Source organism: Erigeron canadensis, chromosome 9, assembly GCF_010389155.1.
Source record: "Erigeron canadensis isolate Cc75 chromosome 9, C_canadensis_v1, whole genome shotgun sequence".
Taxonomy (NCBI): Eukaryota; Viridiplantae; Streptophyta; class Magnoliopsida; order Asterales; family Asteraceae; genus Erigeron; species Erigeron canadensis.
In genome coordinates this window covers 23,770,299-23,791,922 of record NC_057769.1, presented here as the reverse complement: position 1 = coordinate 23,791,922, position 21,624 = coordinate 23,770,299, and the positions used below count along the sequence as shown (strand labels likewise).

The 21,624-nt window shown below is 34.3% G+C and overlaps 2 protein-coding genes and 1 long non-coding RNA gene across 3 annotated transcripts; all 3 read left to right on the top strand.

Annotated features, from left to right (window-relative positions):
* The first annotated feature begins 3,662 nt into the window (after positions 1-3,662).
* Positions 3,663-6,493, top strand: LOC122583370 (putative disease resistance RPP13-like protein 1). The gene is made up of 2 exons (XM_043755784.1): positions 3,663-6,021; positions 6,114-6,493. The coding sequence occupies exons 1-2, from the start codon at positions 3,663-3,665 to the stop codon at positions 6,491-6,493; spliced, it is 2,739 nt and encodes a 912-aa protein (XP_043611719.1).
* Positions 6,494-6,848: 355 nt separating this feature from the next.
* On the top strand, positions 6,849-8,154 carry LOC122582529. Its single transcript, XR_006321194.1, has 2 exons — positions 6,849-7,312; positions 7,784-8,154. It is a non-coding gene; the product is annotated as an uncharacterized LOC122582529 (long non-coding RNA).
* A 7,239-nt stretch (positions 8,155-15,393) lies between these two features.
* LOC122582528 (putative disease resistance RPP13-like protein 1) lies at positions 15,394-19,740 on the top strand. Its single transcript, XM_043754932.1, has 2 exons — positions 15,394-19,160; positions 19,480-19,740. The coding sequence occupies exon 1, from the start codon at positions 15,431-15,433 to the stop codon at positions 19,151-19,153; it is 3,723 nt and encodes a 1,240-aa protein (XP_043610867.1). The 5' UTR covers positions 15,394-15,430; the 3' UTR covers positions 19,154-19,160; positions 19,480-19,740.
* Positions 19,741-21,624: the final 1,884 nt, after the last annotated feature.

Below are 21,624 nucleotides of genomic sequence, written 5' to 3'. Positions count from 1 at the left end.
CAATTTGATTTGTGGAACTAATCATAGATTTATCCAATATAAAAGAAGAAATAAGTTTTAAATTTTCAATGACCCGTCCAAATATTTTTACTTGATATCAAAATTAGATAAATGGTAACAACAGTAGCGGAGCCAAGGGGGCTAGCCGGTGCTTAGCCAACCCCAACAAATCATGTTTTCCATTGCAAGATTAGCATCATAATTGTTTGTTGCTAATGTTTTTGTAATCAAGCCTCCCCCAAAGTTGATCGATTTTCGGATAATGCGAAAAATATGAATGAGAAATCATACCATTTTGTTGGAAGTTGCTCGTTACCCAAATGCAAATCAGTGTCGATCCAACATATATAAGCTTTGAAAATGGTGGTGGGTTTGAGTTTAAATGGTTATGAATTATGATGGTGTTTGATAGGTCGTATGTGGATGCAAAAATATAAGAAAGAAGAAGATGAACGTGATTTTTTATTTTTGTATCATTGGATATTTTCATATTTAACTACTTGAATGGGCCAAAAAAGTCAAAGCATAGAAATAATACGGAGTAATATAATTAATTTTGAGATGCCTCTTTAGTTTTTACATCAAATTAAAATTACTTTATCAATGGTATGTAGTAAATTTTCTCATTAAAAATGTATAACAAATATTTTTTTTTAACTTATCAGTGATGTTTTTATTAGTCTAATTGTATAATTTATCAAATTATCAATATTTTGGTTTTAAGTAGAAAAACGAGTGTATGATTCGGGCTTTGTTAAAAATGTTTGAATAACATATTTGTTGGTCAAGCCCCCGCCAATAACATTTCTGGCTCTGCCTCTGGTAACAAAGACATGACTGCAACAGAATTTGACAATGATCTGAATTATAAATAGATACAGATTTCTTTTTGCCATAAAGTTTGTCGGGGAGACATATTTGCTTTCATTATAGAGTCATGGTGGACTCTATTTCTTATTTTAAACTAGTTGCATTCGTAGAAATTAAAATGGTACCTGCGCGATGCGGCTGTGATGGTAGTGACGGGTGGTGGTGGCGTGCGATGGTAGCGAGTGAAAGATCACTTTGAACTCATGGCATGGGTTTGTGTTTCCGACCCCAATGTCACCCCGACACCCCCTCCCCCCCTAAAAAAAAATTCACCCGCATAAGCTTGTCTTTTATATATATATATATATATATCTAATAAAACAATAGTTATCCTAGCTTTTTAAAGTCATCCAACTCAACTTAAAGCTATCTTTAGATTTTGCCACATAAGATATTTCCTATGTGTTATCTTTATGAATTTTTTCCATTTAATATATACTACATTCCTTTTTTGTTACAATATCAATAAAATAAAATCACAACATATTGTGAATAAAATAATCAGTTTTTAATTTGTTTCCAAATAAATAATTGCTAGCACCTTTTTTTTACAATATATAAGTTTGTTAATTACTAACATATAAAGCGTCTATATCAATATGTGTTTTATACTAAATCAATATAACAAGTTTATTTCACAAAATTGTTGTTGCTAATTGTTTGTATGTATTCTAATATTTTGTTTGTCCACTCATTTATACGGTGGATTTGACTATTAAGAAAATTTTGAATATTTGATTTTTAAATATTTTCAATTATTTTATATAATTTTTTTATCTAAACGTTGCTTATTAGAGATTTTATTGATTCAATATTAAAAGTTTTGAAAATATAATTCAAGAACCGCGCATCGTGCGTGATAAAAATCCTTGGATATATATATATATATCAAAAACTATTTCGGCATATCTAATTTATCTCATTTTCTTTTCTTACTAAACATTATATATGACAAGTTGACAACATAAAAATCTTTTCACTGTTTAATGCTGATGGTTTCGTTGCTTAAATAAATCATAGTTTTGTTTTATCCTGGTGACCCAACCAGTATTTTAGTATCTGGACCACACTTTTTGCCGCGACCCTCACTGCAAAAAGTTGCCACCATTATCCGTACACTGTTGACTTGACAGGCATTAGTGTAAATTTGTTTTATTCACTTTTTGCAGCGAGGGTCGCTGCAAAAAGTGAATAAAACAAATTTTTTAAAGTAATAGTTAGTGAAATTAAAAATTTATACAAACATCAAACAATAAATTAAAAATTATATTAACTTTTACATTTTTAATTTTATTCTTATTCTCTTTACTTATTTATTTACTTGTGTTTTATACCTAATATAATTTACTTATATGTTTTTTCTACGTAATCTTTAATATTCTTTTTATACTAATATAGTTTATTTATATCTACATTTTTATATTAACTTTTTTACTAAATATTTTAAACGTCATATTTAATACTTTTTAACTTAATTTTTATATTTACTTTTATCCATTTTTTTTACACTAATTTTTTATACGTTTTAAGTAGTTTATTTTAAAGTTTTGTATTTTTTTTTACTAAATTTTATATTTTTCTTACACTAATTCTACGTAATTCTACGTAATGTAATTTTATTTCGAAAATGGGTCCCACTACGGTTTTTGCAGCGACCCGCGCTACAATAACTACATTAAAGGCGGTCAAACAATTAAAGGTGGTGGTAGTGGAAATCTGACGTGGCGGGAAAAGTGGGTGGTCGAAATACCAAAAAAGAGGGTCAGGATACGGACTGCGTGTTTTATATAGACAAACTAAGCATCATTAAATACATTTCTTTTATTAGTAGTTTTTGATAAATAAGTTATTTATTATGGATTTAACATTAAAACAAAATAAAATTAAATTTGTTGAAATATGATCATGTTAAATAAATGTATGTCCGGAAAATGTTTAAACCTACGGTGTCACACGTATTGACACTATCCAATTAATTAACATGTTAATGTAATATATTAATTAAGGTTTTAGGTAAAATAAAATAAGTATTAAAGTAAAACAAATAAATAATAGGTTTTTTCTTCAAGGATAATCACCGTGCATCATGATAATCAACTTACATCAATTGCTTCGTGAATCTTCGTTCATCAATTTAACCATGATCTAAGAGTCAAGATCTTGTCTTATTTATTTTACTTTAAAACTTATTTTACAATATTCAATCCCAATTAATTAATATGTTCAGAAAATAATTAATTAAACATTTGTTAAATGTTAAATATACGTTTATTAATTAAATAGTTTGAAAAGAGATGAACTTAACTCAAAATTAGGAATTAGAGTTGTTTCCTAATTATCCCTAATGGGGGCCAGTTTTACCATGGATTTTGTAACCCAACTCAAACTTATTCACCAAGTTTAAAATCCTAACTATTTACCCTATATAAAGGGGTTAAGGGTTAAGGTTTTTTGTTATGACAATTAGAAGGTAAAACCCTAAATAATTATCTCCTTCTCTCTATTGGGTTCGGCCGAAAATAGCAAAGAAAAAGGGTTTTCGAGTTTGGTTTTTTTCACTACAAGGGGTAAACACAAAAAGGTTGTGAGTTCGTGATCGAATACTAGCATACATACAATAGTGGTGTAAAATGTGCGATCGTAGAATGATTTTACTTTAAACCCTAACAAGAATAATTATTATTATTTGATTATTGGAGCTTTGCAAAAAGATACACGATTCATAAATTTGTTAAATTATATATTTCATATTTACTTTCATTTTCATCTTCAAACTCAATCAAAACTAATTAATGGCTGAAATCATTGTTAGTGCTGTTGTGACTCTGCTCATTGAGAAGCTCACAGCTGAGTTGATGAACCTTGCACGATCTGAAGGACTCGAAACTCAGCTAAAGAAACTCAAGCAAAACTTTCTCCTGATTGAAGCCGTGCTTGCTGATTCAGCCCAGAAACAGAACCAGAAACCTGTTGCATTGTGGCTGATCGAGCTCCAGGATCTGGCTTATGACATAGACGATGTGCTTGACGATATGGCTACCGAAGTTCTGAGGCGAAAGTTGAATCATCAAGTGTCACATGATAGCACCCGCGCTAGTTGTAGTAAGTTATCGAAATTTGTCCCAACTTGTTGTACTAATAATTTCAGTCCTCGTAACTTCATGTATGGACGTAAGATTAGATCTAAGTTAGATGAGGTTAACACTAGATTGGATGAGCTTGTTGAGCAGAAAAATAAGCTAGGTTTGGATTTGAATGTGAAACTTGAAAGATCGAATAAGAATAAATCAGATGTACGATTCCATCAAACTTCATCTGTTAATGAGTCCAAAGTTTTGGGTCGGGAAAACGATAAAGAGGCATTGATTGGGCGGTTGCTGGGGAACGAAGAAGCGAGCAGTAATCAAAAGGTGATCAGCGTTGTGTCGGTTGTTGGTATGGGTGGCCTTGGAAAAACAACTCTCGCCCAACTTTTGTACAACGATAAGAGAGTGAAGGATCACTTTGAACTCATGGCATGGGTTTGTGTTTCCGATGACTTTGATATGTTCAATATCAGTAAGCAAATTTATCAAGCTATAGGAGGGGAACACAAAGACTTTGCTAATCTGGATCTGCTATCTGTTGCCCTTAAAGAAAAACTTGCAGGGAAAAGGTTCCTTGTTGTTTTAGACGATGTTTGGAATGAAGATGACAAGAAATGGGATCTTCTTAGAAGTGCTTTTGATGTGGGGGCACATGAGAGTAAATTTCTGGTGACCACGCGGAACAAGGAGGTTGCATCAGTGATGGACTGTTTTCAACCTTATATACTAGAGATTTTATCAGATGATATAGCTCTATCTTTATTTGCTAAATCTGCACTTGATGAGCAAAACTTTGACAAACACCCATCACTTAAATCCGTTGCTCAAGCAATCGTTAAGAAGTGTGATGGGTTGCCCTTGGCTTTGGTAACTCTTGGGAAGGTCTTGAAACGAAAAGAAAGTGATGATGAATGGGAGGCATTGCTGAATAGCGAAATTTGGAACCTAGATGATGAAAGTGGCATTCTTCCGGCTCTCAAGTTAAGCTACTATGACCTCCCTTCGCATCTAAAGCAAGTGTTTGCATATTGCTTCTTATTTCCAAAGGACTATGAGTTTGAAAGGAAGAAACTAGTCCTATTGTGGATGGCACAAGGGTTTGTGTCCCAAACAAAGGGCAAAAATCAACCAATTGAGAGTTTGGGTGACAAGTATTTCGAAGAGTTACTCTCAAGGTCCTTTTTTCAGCCTTTTAGGAAAGATGGATCACGGTATATAATGCACGACTTGATGAATGACTTGGCCACAAGTGTTGCAGTAGAGTTTTTCTTTAGGTTGGATGAGAATATGGAGTTAAACGATAGGAATAAAGCTTATGAAAAGTTTCGTCACTTTTCATTCATAGGTCAACAACGAGTTACAGAGCATAAAATGTTCAAGGAATTACACAAAGCAAGATGCTTGCGAACGTTCTTACCATTGTCAGTTGGTCGGTGGAAATTTATAACATTGGACAATGTTACTTTAGATTTACTCTCCCACTTAAACTTCCTAAGGGTGTTAAGCTTAACGAATGAGTCAATCACAGAGGTACCACGTTCCATTGGTAATTTGAAGCATCTAAGGTACCTCAATTTTTCAAATACCGACATCCAAGGAATACCCGAACAAGTGAGCGAATTATATAATCTACAATGCTTGTTGGTTGGTGACTGTTATAAGTTATCTAGCTTGCCAGTGAGTTTTGTAAAGCTAATAAACTTGCGACATCTTGACATGACTTATACTCCGTTATTGAACAAGTTGCCTTTGGGGATCGGTGGATTGACGAGTCTACAAACATTATCCAAGGTTATCATAGAAGAAGGTAACGGTTTTAAAATATCTGAGCTTAAGGGCCTGTCAGATCTCCAAGGCGAGCTTTCCATCGAGTGCTTGGAGAAAGTGATACAACCAACAGATGCAAACGATGCAAAGTTACAACAAAAAACAGGTCTTTATGAACTGAATATGAGATGGAGTGATGTTTTCGATGGTTTTCGGGATCCAGCTATTGAATATGAGGTACTTGAAAGGCTAAGGGCTCCCTCGAAGCTGAAAACACTGCGCATTTTATTCTACGGTGGTATGAAATTTCCTGGTTGGGTTGGGAATCCCACATCATCATTTGATCATTTAACAGAGCGCTTATGTTAATCGGCTGTGAAAACTGCACAGAATTACCAACGCTTGGGCATCTAAGTTCACTTCGGAAGTTGTATTTGAGTCGTATGAAAGCGGTGCAGACTGTGGGTATTGAGTTACTAGCACATACTAAACCTTTTCATGGCGATGCATTTCCGTCACTTGAATCCTTGGAAGTTGAGGATATGCAATGTCTGGAGAAATGGTCGACCAGTGGTGGTGACGGTGTCGAGACTCCTCGATCATTTCTTAGACTTCGTGGAATTTCAATTATAAGGTGTCCGAAACTTGATAAGGTATCATTTGGATTGGTACCATCACTTGAGAAATTAACTGTAGAAGGATGTCCTGAAGCAGTGTTGAGAGACTTGGTTGGTGGGTCTTCATCAATCCGTACATTGAAGTTGGGCTGACTCAAGTGGACAGAGAAATCTTAAAACATTTTGGGGCAGTTGAAGATCTCACCATCAGGAATTGAGTGGAATTGAGATATTTGTGGGAATCGGAATCGATTAATAAGAGAGAGAAAGAGGTGGTTCATGTGGGGAGTAGCATCATTATGGGATCTCTTAGAAATGTCACGCTTTGGAATTGTGATGCACTGGAGATTTACTGTTGTCCAAATAGTGTTGAGAGTTTGAAGATAGACGGTTGTCATTCAATAACATCATTAAGTTTCTCTAATTTGCAGGAGGAGGAGGAGGACCTCCCATCGTCATCCTCATCCTCTAATTTCAAGTTTCTTAGGATAACATCTTTCAAGTCAATTTCCCAAGAGCATCTGCAAAGTCTCACATCTTTGGAAGTGATGAAGATATATGAATGTCCAAGCGTGGATGATTCATTTCCATCATGTGGCTTGTTATGGCCTCCTAATTTGAAGCGTCTAAGAATAGGGGAATTAAAGAAGCCACTGTGAGAATGGGGGCTTCAAAATTACCCTTCCTCACTTGTTGAATTAGAGTTATATGGCAGAGATTCAGGAGTGGTTTCATTTGGAATAATAATGGAAGAACAACAAGATCATAATAATAGGACCAGTTCAGCATGTTTTCTTCTTCCACCATCTCTAACTTGTCTAAAAATCTGGAATTTTGAGGAAGTGGAATCAGTTTCAGAGGTCTCACAACACCTCCCTCACCTTCAACATTTTAAGATTTGGCATTGCCCTAAGCTAAGAGATGTGCCAAAGACAACTTCGTTTTTCAAAGTATTTGTTTTTTAACATCATGGTATGTCATCTCAATCTGTTACATGAATACTCATTATTAATTTTATAAAATGGTAGTGCAATGGAATTCTGAAGTAAAGTAGTCCACCAGTTGTTCGATGAAATTCCTCAAAGTGTCTAACTATTGGAACAAGATCATACGACTAGTTCAACATGTTTTTTTCTTCAAATTTCTATGATTACTCGATTAGTGCTCAATAATTTGCTTTTTTCTATATTTAGTTTCTTATTCTTATACATAAGTTTCCGCAAAACTGTGATGATGTTACAAAAATTTTTAATTGGGAGAAATAATCAGTCACCACTAAGTAATACATGTGCGATTGATCTTCAAAATTCTTCAATGAAACCACAGTTTAATGGTGATGACAGTGATATATTTTTCTACATACATTTTTAATGAAGGTAGCGTGCTTGGATACAAAGGGGCTTCCTGGAAGAATTGGTCATTGTAGTCCCTTGCTTTTTGAAGGTTTCATGGGCGTCGTCGCTCTCAATGCTGCTACTTTAAGTGGGTTAAACAAGAATCTAACATTTCAAGATCACAAGAGTACAAATCTTTGGTCATGGCAGCATGACTCAGACTCAGTATTCATGTCATTTTGTTGGGTTAGGGTATGTATGCAAATTTTAAGTTTCGCTCTTTGAATGTGTTGTAGTTTTTGTTTTTGGTTTGCTGATCCTAAAGGTGCTGGCTTGCTGTTAGCATTCCCATCTTGCGCCTTGTAAGATTGGATGGATGGATGCTCTCATCTATTTCAACTGGTCATGTAAACGAAATTGAAACTCCCTATTAATTACGGTTTATTTCTCAATGTCTTAGTTAAAAGTTTTTGAATAGAAGTTAGTGTCCGTTTATGTGTGTAATTGTGTTTTTCTAATTATTTTCTTATTCATACTCTAGTATATAATTTGAGGGGAAAAGGACTTGCTTTCACGAGTTATATATTTTTTAACCGCCAAAAGAGAAATATTGATGAAGTTTAGGACTTGTGAAGGAAAGGTTTTGAAGCTAACATTGTGTGGTTGTCTAAAACTTGCAGATCTATTTATGATGATTTTGTTATTGTATATTTGTAATGTAATCCCTTTTCAAGTTCCACAGTTTAGTGATATATGTTGAAATAGTCAAGTATCCATCTTTATGCAAGTGTGATTTTGTACATTTACAAATGTGGATTTTAACCTTTAGTATAGAGTGAATGGCATTTAACAGTGATGATCAAACACATTTCATAGTCTGATTGCACAAAACCAGTTTTATCTCATTGTTTCTTTTTCACACTATAGTATGAAGTATGAACACAAAGGGAGTGAATTATTAACGCAATTTATGCAAAACATCCTCTTTACACTCGAGGGGCAAATATATTGAATATGTAGGTGACAAGACGGAAGTTGCTATATATGTTATCATGGTGATTAGGCGGATGTATATTAGAAGGAAAAAAGTGTACTTCCTAGTTTGGCAGAACCGAGGGTTGCTACATCGATCAAACTAACTCATTTACACAACCCTATCAAACAACGTACATGCTCCAGTTCATATTCATTTCTGACATTTTTACCTGCTTTGTGGTTATATAGTTTGTACATGGAACCTTGGTGGTGTCCTACAAATGCAACAAATATTCAAATATGCGATGACAAATAAAGCTTTGTGCAGATTCAGAATTTGATCTAGTACTCTTGTAGTAGATAAATAAGAATTATCTTTATTTACATCGAAGAAGTAATCCTTATACATTACACGATATCTCACACTTACATCATAAAAACATTACACCCTTTTAAAAATGGTCAAATGGTACGGGGCACCAAACTAATGATGCGAGCCTCTTCTTGAACTAGGACCAAAACACACCACTTTTGTTTAGTGAATAGTGAGTGGCACACCCCAAGGGTGGTGCGGTCCACTTCTGGATTCAAGAATAACAAACCATCTTTAGGTCTATAGGAGCAGAGCACCTGCTGCAGTTTCGGTACCAAATATTTACTTTAACTCAAGAAATTTTCCGTAACGAAACTATAAAACCCACTCTTATTATTCAATTCCTTACTAAATTGGTGAAAAACTCTATTTTACAAATTTTTTAATCAGACACAAAACTTGGGTGTACATAAAGCAACAAGAAAAACATTATTATTTATCAAGATTAACTTGAATTCTAAGCTATTTAAGCATCCACTTTGCCCAGCAAGCATGTTGATACATTAAGTACTAACAAAAATAGTATATAAAAAGGTTTAAAAACAACGAGCGATGGTACCCGCGCAATGCGGCGGTGAGATGAGGGGTGATAGGTCATAGGAGGTGATAAATCATAGAGTGTGATAGCCAAATGCCTTAGCCATACGGGCTCCGTGCTCGAATTTAAAAATTCGTCGAAAGTATATCGAATGATATTCCTAATTAAAGAATGTTTCATGGGCGTCGCCACTCTCAATGCTGCTACTTTAAGTGGGTTAAACAAGAATCTAAAATTTCAAGATCACAAGACTACAAATCTTTGATCATGGTAGCATGACTCAGACTCGGTGTTCATGTCATTTTGTCGGGTCAGGGGGCAAATTTTATGTTTCGCTCTTTGTATGTGTTGTAGTTTTTGTTTTTGGTTTGCTGGAAGCTAGGTACTGGCTTTTAGCATTCCCATCTTGCACCTTGTAAGATTAGATAGATGGATGTTCTTATCTGTTTCGACTGGTCTCCCTATAAATTAGCTGTTACAGTATTTATTGAATGTCTTGGTTAAAAGTTTTTGAATAGAAGTCAAGTTAGTGTCTGTTTATACGTGTAAGTGTTTTTGGAAATAGTAAGGTATCCATCTTTATGCTAGTGTGATTTTGTACATTACAGCTAATGTGGATATTTACCCAAAGTAATGATTAAACACATTATATGGTCTGATTGGACATAACCAGTTTTATCTCATGTTTGTTTTCTTCACAAAACACTCTTTTTTGTAGTAGTGTTTATCAAATTGACTATCGCTTATGTCATCATTTTATTTAATTATGAATTTAACTTTTTAATGATCATTATCCAAATATAATGTTATTTTAGTATTTATATTATTATTCATTGAAAAAGTCTCATTAGTTTACACTTTTTTTGTTTTCCATCTATAATTTACACTTTTTAGCCCTAAATATTTAACTTATATTTATTACAATTACAATTGTGACTTAATTAATAAGGAAATTTTGAATTGTCTACAATTGTAATACTATAAGCTTACATTTATCAACTCCTTAAAAAAAACTACCACCAAACAAAATTCTTCTATATTACGATTCATATTTTTCTTTAATTTGTCAAACTTAAAATTCAACATCCACACTTACACAAACTCATTAACAATATGAACAACAATTCAATAATTCTTTATGAGCAACATAAACCCAAAAAACAAAAATTTAACTAACATATAGCAGTAATAGAACGTAACCCAAAAATTGTTCATCATTATATGAAGTCTCAATTAATTATATGATAAAAAATAAGTTATTTCACTATTAACTAAAAAATAAATTATCATAATGTTTGCCTGTAACATAATACATTGACATAACGACCCAACTTATATTGGTAACTCATGTTAGAAGCCCCGTATCTAGTATTAAACTTGGATCTAAAATCTAGTTGTGTCCTATACACCGAAATGCATGTTACTTGTATGTCGTTGTTTTATGAAATTTACCAACTCCCATATTTAATCCATTATTAGTGTTAGTATGCAAAATATTTTCCAAATGTTCACAAAAATAATAAAAATAAATCCATGTCACCAACTTGATTTGTGGAACTAATCATAGTGTTATCCAATATAAGAGAAGAAATAAGTTTTAAATTTTCAATGACCCGTCCAAATATTTTTACTTGATAATCAAAATTAGATAAATGGTAACAAACAGTAGCGGAGCCAAGGGGGCTAGTCGGTGCTTAGCCACCCCCAACAAATCATGTTTTCCATTGCAATATTAGTCATAGCTGTTTGTTGGTAATGTTTTTGCAATCAAGCCTCCCCCAAAGTTGATCGATTTCCGGATAATGCAAAAAATATGAATGAGAAATCATACCATTTTGTCGGAAGTTGCTCGTTACCCAAATGCAAATCAGTGTCGATCCCACATATATAAGCTTTGAAAATGGTGGTGGGTTTGAGTTTAAATGGTTATGAATTATGATGGTGTTTTTCCTATTCATCGTGCATGTACTCTTTTAATTTTTACGAACGCAACTAGTTCAAAATAAGAAATAGAGTTCACCATGACTCTATAATGAAAGCAAATGTCTCCATGACAACCTTTATGGCAAAAAGAATCTGTATCTATTTATAATTCAGATCATTGTCAAATTCTGTTGCAGTCATGTCTTTATTACCAGAGGCGGAGCCAAGAATGTTGATTGGCGGGGGCTCGACCGACAAATATGTTATTCAAACATTTTTAACAAAGCTCGAATCATACACTCGTTTTTCTACTTAAAACCAGAATATTGATAATTTGATAAATTATACAATCAGACTAATAAAAACATCACTGATAAGTTAAAAAAATTATTTGTTATATATATATATATAAAGGTATCGATGTGTCATTCCGGCATGGACCGACTTCTTTTGACTCTCATTGAACTATTGCCTGCTTGACCAGAACCCATTACCCAACCCATTGACACACCTGTTTTTTTAGCTGTAGTATTCGGTCTTAGTGGAACTCATAGAAAGACTCGGAGAGTTCAGAAATAATTTAATCCTAAATATGAAGTTTGTTTGCACGGCCAAAAATGTCAGTTTCTTTTTCCACAATAAACTGTTGTGGATTAACGATTTACTTAACGAAAATTAAATTGATTACCTAAAACATAGCCTTAACCACCTTGTTCACAAGTAACAGTCTGAATTAAGATCAATTTTTATATCGAAACTGCTACCCCATGCTCCAAGTATAAGGCCATATATACCTTTCGGTGGGGGTATGGAAAACTTTACATTATGGCTGATTGATGGTATAATGCCAGTAGATGAGAAAGAAAGTAGGGAACCCTTAAGAATGAAACATGACACAAAAATAGAAACAGTACCAAGCTTAGAAAGTAGTATGTATCAACCTTTGTATATATAACTGTATTGATGTTTAAAATATAGGTAATTCAGCCCCATATTTCTTCATACCAACTTTTGCATATATGTAACGTGTCTTTATTTATTCCCTGTATATAGAGTAACATGATCTAATAGTATGTAATAATTTAGTGACGTTGCCGAGGCTGGAGCTGTGGTTATGAATGACGATAAAGGGGTTGGAGATAATGTTGCAACTGATGTGGTTCGTGGGAAAAAGAGGTACATAAGTTTTAAATAAATCTCCATATTTTTCTATTCTGTGTTGGCTGATGAAGGAACATAATTTTGAAAGGCAATTTCAAGAAACAAATGTTGTCGGGGATGGCAAGAAAGCTGTCAAGTGAGAGGATGTCACCTAAGATGAAGTATAGGTGGTTCTATTATTACTAAGTTAGCTGCTATATTATGAACTCATTTTGTTTTTGCTACTTTATGAACCTTTTTAAGTTTGAAGTGAACTCCAGCACGTTAGTACATATCTTTTCAGTCATTTTGAAATAAATTTATCATTGCTCTACGTGTTTCGGTTTAATATTATGCATTTAAGTTATATTTTTCAACTTTGCAAGTTGACCATGCTACTGCACTCAGAAAAACAACATAGAAAATTTGAAACTGTACGTTGGTTCCTATGGTTGAGTAGGAAAAAGAAATGTGGATGGGTTGGCTTATAGATGAGTATCTGGTTTTTGACCAGTAGTTGAAAAAAGTGAATGAAAAAAGTGAATGAATATATATACTGAAACATGAATTTGATTAACATATTGTTTTAGAGGTAAAGCGTCATGTTTGTGTAAGGCATATACTGATGTATGTTATTATTCGTAGTCGTCAAATGTAGCTATTGGGAGTGGCCCAAAGAATATATCTAAGTTCTAATACCCGCGACTCTCAAATCATTTTTATTTCAGAAGTAAAATTTATTAGTTTTTTCTGCTGATATAGTTTGTTACTTCTATTCTGTAGATTCGATATTTTCTAGAAACAGGCAAAATATGTTTGTGACCGAATCTGACCCGACCATGTACCCGATTCATCATTGTAGTTACAACCTTATATAAGCAAGAGAATGGTGAGCTTATAAATTTATCATTTTTGTTACTTTTTGATGGAGTTGGTTATAAGGTGGGCGGGTTAGGCAACCTGGGCAATGGGTCAAATGGATGCAGCTTGAAACTGTTATTTTTTGGTGGGGCTCAGGCAGGCCAAAATCGACAGATATATCTCACAATTAATGGATTTACATAACATTAAACATAAATGTACAAATTATTATAGGGAACAACTAACACGTTACATTATAACAATTTTAAATAAAACACCTTATCAAAACATCTTAATAATGACTCAATGCTGTTACAAAAATGGACAAGTTACGAAACTTTATGCCACAATTAAACGACCTTAGTATGTTAAAAATATTATTTGATACACACACACACACACACACACACACATATATATATCTTTTAAGTATTTATTACAGCTTTATTTGTGTTTTTTGACACTTGCAATCTCTACTTTACGCTTACACATATTAATCAACACAAAACATTGAAGATTGCAATCATTCTATGAAAATATTATAAACCACTACCAATATTTACGTACATAAAAAAAATACATTTAATAATCTATTTACATGAAAATACAGTCTTCCCATCTGCTGTATAACTATATTTATTAGCGAAATTTCATCATCGACTAAATAAATTTCTTAAATTATCATGATCGATGAATATATGATTTTATACAAAGTACTCTTTAAAACTACCAAAAATGGCGTCTTAACTACGATTGTTTTTACTTTTTGGAACCATAAGCATAACTTTCATTACATATATAAAAACCAGCAACAAATGCATGCAAACAACGAGTTTAAAACTCAACGTGCGTAGCACGGGCTTTTAAGCCCTCGTTAATATTGAAAATCAGAGGAATTAATGATTTGGTTTAATAGCACATGGAATGTGGAGATGGGTTAGTCATCGGCTTACTTTTATGGCTATCAGTCCATCGAAGCTCATCACACTCGTCACAGCCCTTTGAAAAAGAACCTCATTGCCAGTGGACTAATCTTTTCATTCTTTTCCTATTTATTTAACACGAAAAAATGATGAGTCGGATAAAATAATATCGTTTTACCGGATAAAGGATAACTATTTGAGTTTGGCCACGCTGGTTTAACTTCTGGCAATGCTCTAAAGGGTTTGCTCCTCATGTGTTAGATGGGTATAACATTGTTAATGTCCTCTAATCATATTTGCATGTGGCAAGATTTAAACCCCAGAAATCACATTGTAGAAAGCCCCCTGATCGCTGAGTTACACCCCAATAACATTTGTCTCCCGTAAGAAAGAAGCATTCACCTTATCACTTATAAATTACACTATCGCTCTCCCTGTAAGTTTCGTTTTTTGAACCTACCTTAATTTGTATTCTTAGTTTGATCTTTATAAAAATTTTTCTTCAATGTTCCAAAAAAAAAAAAAAAATTACACTATCACATCCGAGTATATTATATACAAGTTTAACTTTTACACAATTAACCTTTACCTTAAGTTCTTAATTACTAGCTAAAACCTGAATCCATTTTAACCAATGAATCTTGGACCCCTCTATGTCACCACCCCAAAACAATAACTTCGCCCGCATAGATTCAAGCTTGTCTTTTATATAAAATAGAAATACGTTCCTTTTACTAAAAATTACATTTAGTTTTAACAGCTAGCTATGATCATTTAAAGTAAACGTTTAATTACTTTAATAAATTCAAAATTTGTGAATTGTGAGAATAATGGAATTACATTATTACTATAGTATGGTACTGGTAGGTAACTACGACAGTTTTAACCACTCTAATTTATAAATGCATAACTGGGACAGATATCTTCACATCCACATAAAGTCTTGGTCTTCCCTTTTACTTTCATTTCCATCTTCAAACATACAAACAATCTTGCAAGTTTTTTTTTCCAAAATACTAATTAATGGCTGAAATCATTGTTAGTGCTGTTGTGACTGTGCTCATTGAGAAGCTCACAGCTGAGTTGATGAACCTTGCACGATCTGAAGGACTCGAAACTCAGCTGAAGAAACTCAAGCAAAACTTTCGCCTGATTGAAGCTGTGCTTGCTGATTCAGCCCAGAAACAGAATCAGAAACCTGTTGCATTGTGGCTGATCGAGCTCCAGGATCTGGCTTATGACATAGACGATGTACTCGACGATATGGCTACTGAAGTTTTACGGCGAAAATTGAATCATCAAGTGTCACATGATAGCACCCGCACTAGTTGTAGTAAGTTATCGAAATTTGTCCCGACTTGTTGTACTAATAATTTCAGTCCTCGTAACTTCATGTATGGACGTGAGATTAGATCTAAGTTAGATGAGGTTAACACTAGATTGGATGAGCTTGTTGAGCAGAAAAATAAGCTAGGTTTGGATTTGAATGTGAAACTTGAAAGATCGAATAAGAATAAATCAGATGTACGATTCCATCAAACTTCATCTGTTAATGAGTCCAAAGTTTTGGGTCGGGAAAACGATAAAGAGGCATTGATTGGGCGGTTGCTGGGGAACGAAGAAGCGAGCAGTAATCAAAAGGTGATCAGCGTTGTGTCGGTTGTTGGTATGGGTGGCCTTGGAAAAACAACTCTCGCCCAACTTTTGTACAACGATAAGAGAGTGAAGGATCACTTTGAACTCATGGCATGGGTTTGTGTTTCCGATGACTTTGATGTGTTCAATATTAGCAATGCAATTTATCAATCTGTAGGTGGGGGGTACACACAGTTCGCTACTCTGAATTTGCTTCACGCGTCCCTTAAAGAAAAACTTTCGGCGAAGAGGTTTCTTATTGTGTTGGACGATGTTTGGAACGAAGATCCCAATTCTTGGGATCTTCTTAGAAGTGGTTTTGATGTCGGGGCGCATGGAAGTAAATTTCTGGTAACCACACGGAACAAGAAGGTTGCATCAGTGATGGACTGTTTTCAACCTTATGTGCTGAAGGTTTTATCTGATGAGATAGCCCTGTCTTTATTTGCTCAATCTGCACTCGATGAGCAAAACTTTGACAGACATCCATCACTTAAATCTATTGCTCAAGGGATCGTTAAGAAGTGTGATGGGTTGCCCTTGGCTTTGGTAACCCTCGGGAAGGTCTTGAAACGAAAAGAAAGTGACGATGAATGGGAGGCGTTGCTGAATAGCGAAATTTGGAACTTAGATGATGAAAGTGGCATTCTTCCGGCTCTCAAGTTAAGCTACTATGACCTCCCTTCGCATCTAAAGCAAGTGTTTGCATATTGCTCCTTATTTCCAAAGGACTATGAGTTTGAAAGGAAGAAACTAGTCCTATTGTGGATGGCACAAGGGTTTGTGTCCCAAACAAAGGGCAAAAATCAACCAATTGAGAGTTTGGGTGACAAGTATTTCGAAGAGTTACTCTCAAGGTCCTTTTTTCAGCCTTTTGGGAAAGATGGATCACGGTATATAATGCACGACTTGATGAATGACTTGGCCACAAGTGTTTCAGTAGAGTTTTTCTTTAGGTTGGATGAGAATATGGAGTTAAACGATAGGAATGAAGCTTATGAAAAGTTTCGTCACTTTTCATTCATAGGTCAACAACGAGTTACACAGCATAAAAAGTTCAAGGAATTACACAAAGCAAGGTGCTTGCGAACGTTCTTACCAGTGTCAGTTGGTTGGAGCGACTTTAAAACATTGGACAATGTTACTTTAGATTTACTCCCCCACTTAAACTTCCTAAGGGTGTTAAGCTTAACTAATGAGTTAATCACAGAGGTACCACGTTCCATTGGTAATTTGAAGCATCTAAGGTACCTCAATTTTTCATATACCGACATCCAAGGAATACCCGAACAAGTGAGCGGATTATATAATCTACAATGCTTGTTAGTTCGTGGCTGTCCTAAGTTATCTAGCTTGCCAGTGAGTTTTGTAAAGCTAATAAACTTGCGACATCTTGACATGACTTATACTCCGTTATTGAACAAGTTGCCTTTGGGGATCGGTGGGTTGACGAGTCTACAAACATTATCCAAGGTTATCATCGAAGAAGGTAACGGTTTTAAAATATCTGAGCTTAAGGGCCTGTCAGATCTCCAAGGCGAGCTTTCCATCGAGTGCTTGGAGAAAGTGATACAACCAACAGAAGCAAACGATGCAAAGTTACAACAAAAAACAGGTCTTTATGAACTGAATATGAGATGGAGTGATGTTTTGGATGGTTTTCGGGATCCAGCTATTGAATATGAGGTACTTGAAAGGCTAAGGGCTCCCTCGAAGCTGAAAATACTGAGCATTTCATTCTATAACGGAATGAAATTTCCTAGTTGGATTGGGAATCCCAAATCATTTAATCATTTAATAGAGCTTACGTTAATCGGCTGTGAAAACTGCACAGAATTACCAACGCTTGGGCATCTAAGTTCACTTCGGCAGTTGCGTTTAAGCAACATGAAAGCGGTGCAGACTGTGGGTATTGAGTTACTAGCACATACTAAACCTTTTCATGGCGATGCATTTCCTTCCCTTGAATACTTGAAAGTTGATAATATGCAATGTCTGGAGAAATGGTCGACCAGTGGTGGTGACGGTGTTGAGACTCCTCGATCCTTTCCTAGGCTTCGTAAAATTTCAATTAAAAGATGTGCGAAACTTGATAAGGTATCATTTGGATTGGTACCATCACTTAAGAAATTAACTGTAAAAGGATGTCCTGAAGCAGTGTTGAGAGACTTGGTTGGTGGGTCTTCATCAATCCGTACATTGAAGTTGGATGCAATTAATGGGCTCACTCAACTGGACAGAGAAATCTTAAAACATTTTGGGGCAGTTGAACATCTCAACATCCGGGATTGTGATGAATTGAGATACTTGTGGGAATCGGAATCGGAAGATTGCAGGTATCTTGGGAGTTTACAAGAGTTGTTTGTATCTAAGTGTCCAAAGTTGGAATCAATTAATAAGGGAGAGAAAGAGGTGGTTCATGTGGGGAGTAGCATCATTATGGGATCTCTTAGAAATGTCAGGCTTTGGTATTGTGATGCACTGGAGATTTACTGCTGTCCAAATAGTGTTGAGAGTTTGAAGATAGACGGTTGTGATTCAATAACATCATTAAGTTTCTCTAATTTGCAGGAGGAGGAGGACCTCCCATCGTCATCCTCATCCTCTAATTTCAAGTTTCTTAGGATTGGAAATTGCAAGAATATAAAGTCAATTTCTCAGGAGCATTTGCAAAATCTCACATCTTTGGAAGAGATGGTGATATATAAATGTCCAAACATGGATGATTCATTTCCATCATGTGGCTTGTTATGGCCTCCTAATCTGAAGCGTCTAAGAATAGGGGAATTAAAGAAGCCACTGTCAGAGTGGGGACTTCAAAATTACCCTTCCTCACTTGTTGAATTAGAGTTATATGGCAGAGATTCAGGAGTGGTTTCATTTGGAATAATAATGGAAGAACAACAAGATCATAATAATAGGACCAGTTCAGCATGTTTTCTTCTTCCACCATCTCTAACTTCTCTAGAAATCGGGAATTTTGAGGAAGTGGAATCATTTTCAGAGGTCTCACAACACCTCCCTCACCTTCAACATCTTGAGATTTGGCATTGCCCTAAGCTAAGAGATGTGCCAAAGACAACTTCGTTTTTCAAAGTATTTGTTTTTTAACATCATGGTATGTCATCTCAATCTGTTACATGAATACTCATTATTAATTTTATATATAATGGTAGTGCAATGGAATTCTGAAGTAAAGTAGTCCACCACTTGTATTCAGACTCCCTAAATAATCAGTGTTTATTGGAACAAGATCATATGACAAGTACAACTTGTTCAACTGTGATGATGTTGCAAAAATTAATAAATTGGGAGAAATAATCAGTCACTACTAAGTAATACATTTGCGATTGATCTTCGAAAATTTTCAAAATTCTTCATGAAAGCACAGTTTAATGGTGATGGCAGTAATATAATTTGCTACATACATTTTGAAGGTTTCATGGCGTCGCCACTCTCAATGTTGCTACTTTAAGTGGGTTAAACAAGAATCTAACATTTCAAGATTACAAGACTACAAATCTTTGATCATGGCAGCATGACTCAGACTCCGTGTTCATGTCATTTTGTCGGGTCAGGGTATGTATGCAAATTTTATGTTTCGCTCTTTGTATGTATTGTAGTTTTTGTTTTTGGTTTGCTGGAAGGTACTGGCTTGTTGTTTGAAGGAAAAAAAAAACCAGTAAATTGGAGATAAATGATAAATCGATTTAATGTAACTACTTAAGGTAAATTATAAAAATCTGTGTGTGTTGGAAAGAAATATAAGCAATGATGGTGGATTCGGAGAACTTGTCACATTGTGAAAGAAGCTATGTTCTTACTGAGGATCGTGTAATCCTTGCCCAATTTGTAAATAACACCATGTTCAAAAATAAGAGTGCAGGCTCTAAATGAACATTTCGAATAACAAAATTTAAGAATAGAACGATTGTGCCTGATGTGAATTCGATGTTCCAACCTTCACGGATCAGTGAAACAATTCATCATTCTGCATCAAAATACAATTTCTTATTAAGACATTTTGATAAAACATAAGTTGACTTTTTATTGATCAAAAAGAAACTTTAAGATCTCAAAAGTCAATAGAAACACAAGCAACACAAATGATCTACAAATGTAGCAATATATTGAGAACATAACAAACCTGACATAATTCGGTAAACCGAAAATCCATAACCAAACTCAACTTTTAGTTTGAACTTAATCACATTGAAAAAGTTAGTTAAAACTTAAAAAATAATGACATAAAGAGACAGACCAAAAAGAAAATACCAAGTATGTGTGCTATATTATACTAAATAAATAAAAGGAAATGAAAGCACATTAGGTACAGATAAATACGAGTAATACTCTCGAGGAGACGAGGCCTTGCCGTTAAAATAAATAAGAGAACTCATGACGACTTGACCAAATAAAAATTATCCCAAACTTTTGAATTTCACGTCACCAAAAAATAACTTAGGAATAACATTAATTGGTTACAAGAATACTCGTATGAAAATCTCAAAGTTATAATATATTGGAGTGGAATTGGAATAATTTTCCAGCTATGATATTATCAAAACTTGAAATTTTTGAATGTAGATTTCATTGGTAGATCAATAAGTCATATAGCTACAATGGATTGTAGATAGGAAAGAAGCATGAAAATGCCACATGGGATATGGGTAACAAAATTGATAACACATTAACACATGTTTTAGTGATTTTATATGATCATCTAATACATAACTTACGTTTTTTTAATTAGAAAAAAAAAGGAGGTTTTGTAAAGAAGTAGACACAATACTTTATGCCTGTGAAGCAAATGAAATCAGCTCAATTGATAAATTCTTTTTGTTTTCTTCAAGTGTTCGGTTCACACTCTTTAGAGTGACAATAGATCTGTGGGTATTTTTTTTTAAATACCGATAACGGTTCATGAACCTCTAGCGGGCCGAAGTGTTGTATTTGTTTGTTCCATTGTATTATGGTGAATATTAAAAAAAAAAAAACACATTTCGCTTGTGAGTTTAACGATTCAGTATTCAATAATACGGTGCGTCTTTCAATAGGTTCTATATTCTAAGTTGGGCTTACGATAATGGTGGGCCACTCAATCTAGATTGGGCTAGGCCGCTAGCACATGAGCCAAATGATTTGTTATCTTTAATTACAATAGGTGGCATGATTATGAATATAATTACAACAACAAACTAATGTGTTCTTATATTTAGCTTCCATAAAATAATTTATAGATAGAAACGATATTTTGGTTTTGTGTAAAGAAACTTGCTCAGTACCGCCTTTCACTGGTTTTGAGCCTTAATATTTCGACGCTGTATGTGGTGGATTAAGATGTAGGCAGACCTTACCTCTACCTAAGTAGAGAGGTTGCTTCCATTTTATACCAAATGGTAAAAAAGCCCTCCAACCTTTGCATGAGATGAGGATCGAACCCATGACTTCAGTCTTTTTTGATCATGATGTTTATCACTGATTTTGTTTTGGTGTATACACGAGAAACATTAAAATAATGAAAGCAAAAAATATTTTGAATTATGTTATCTCAAAAATGAATGTTAATGTCAACTACATTT

Coding starts and splice junctions, on each gene's coding strand:
- LOC122583370 (XM_043755784.1), top strand. CDS start 3,663: ATGGCTGAAATCATTGTTAGTGCTGTTGTGACTCTGCTCATTGAGAAG. Junction 6,022..6,113: donor GCGCATTTTATTCTACGGTG/GTATGAAATTTC, acceptor AAAACTGCACAG/AATTACCAACGCTTGGGCAT.
- LOC122582528 (XM_043754932.1), top strand. CDS start 15,431: ATGGCTGAAATCATTGTTAGTGCTGTTGTGACTGTGCTCATTGAGAAG.